The sequence below is a fragment of the Manacus vitellinus genome, unplaced genomic scaffold (assembly GCF_001715985.3).
Source record: "Manacus vitellinus isolate BGI_N305 unplaced genomic scaffold, ASM171598v3 ctg7180002433704_pilon, whole genome shotgun sequence".
NCBI lineage: Eukaryota > Metazoa > Chordata > Aves > Passeriformes > Pipridae > Manacus > Manacus vitellinus.
Window position 1 is genome coordinate 1 of NW_021938504.1, and position 1,061 is coordinate 1,061.

The following is a 1,061-nucleotide window of genomic DNA, read 5'->3' on the forward strand; positions in this document are numbered from 1 at the left end:
GCCCCGCTCCTCCTCACCCAAAGCGTCCGGCCCTGCGCCCGCGTCCCAGCCATGGCAAGAAACCACCAAGTGCAGAAGGCCAAGCTGGCCGAGCAGGCTGAGCGCTACGAGGACATGGCAGACTTCATGAAGGCCGTGGTGGAGCACGGGGACGAGCTGTCCAACGAGGAGCGCAACCTCCTCTCGGTGGCCTACAAGAACGTGGTGGGCTGCCAGCGCTCGGCCTGGAGGGTCATCTCCAGCATCGAGCACAAAACCGAGGAGGGCGACGACAAGGCGCAGCTGGTGAACGAGTACCGGGAGAAGGTGGAGCGGGAGCTGAACGGCGTCTGCAACAACGTCCTGGCCTTGCTGGACAAGTATCTCATCAAGAAGGCGAGCGACCCTGAGAGCAAGGTCTTCTACCTGAAGATGAAGGGCGACTACTTCCGATACCTGGCCGAGGTGGCCACCGGGGACGACCGCAAGAAGACGATAGAGAACGCCCAGGAAGCCTACCAAGAGGCCATGGACATCAGCAAAAAGGAGATGCAGCCCACGAACCCCATCCGCCTGGGGCTGGCCCTCAACTTCTCCGTGTTCCACTACGAGATCGCCAACGCCCCCGAGCAGGCCATCTCCCTGGCCAAGACCACCTTCGACGAGGCCATGGGGGACCTGCACACGCTCAGCGAAGACTCCTACAAGGACAGCACCCTCATCATGCAGCTGCTCAGGGACAACCTCACGCTATGGACAGCCGAGTGCGCCGGGGAAGACGGCGGCGAGGCTGGAGAAGAGCCCAAGAACTGAATGGCCCCCGCCGAGCTGGGGACAGGCCCCCACCTGCCCCCCCGCAGGTGCCGTGTCGGCATCGATCTTTTTCTCGTTGGCTTTTCCTTTTGTTTTTTTTGTTTCTTTTTTTTTCTTTTTTTGTTTTCTTTTTTTTTTTGGTTGTCGTTGTTGTTGGGTTTGTTTGTTGGAGGACGGAGTTCGTCAGTTCCTCCACGGCCCCCCTCCCCCTCGCAAGCCTGGATGCCGGGAGTGGGGGTGGTTTTGGCGTGGCCTCCCTCCTCCCTCTC

At 60.5% G+C, this 1,061-nt stretch overlaps 1 protein-coding gene across 1 annotated transcript; it reads left to right on the top strand.

The window, feature by feature from the left end:
- Window positions 1-7: 7 nt before the first annotated feature.
- Window positions 8-792, top strand: SFN (stratifin). The gene has a single exon (XM_008920534.2). It carries the CDS (start codon window positions 52-54, stop codon window positions 790-792), a length of 741 nt encoding a protein of 246 aa, XP_008918782.2. The 5' UTR covers window positions 8-51.
- Window positions 793-1,061: the final 269 nt, after the last annotated feature.

Bases quoted from the DNA above. Each gene is read 5' to 3' on its own strand.
- SFN (XM_008920534.2), top strand. From the start codon at position 52: ATGGCAAGAAACCACCAAGTGCAGAAGGCCAAGCTGGCCGAGCAGGCT.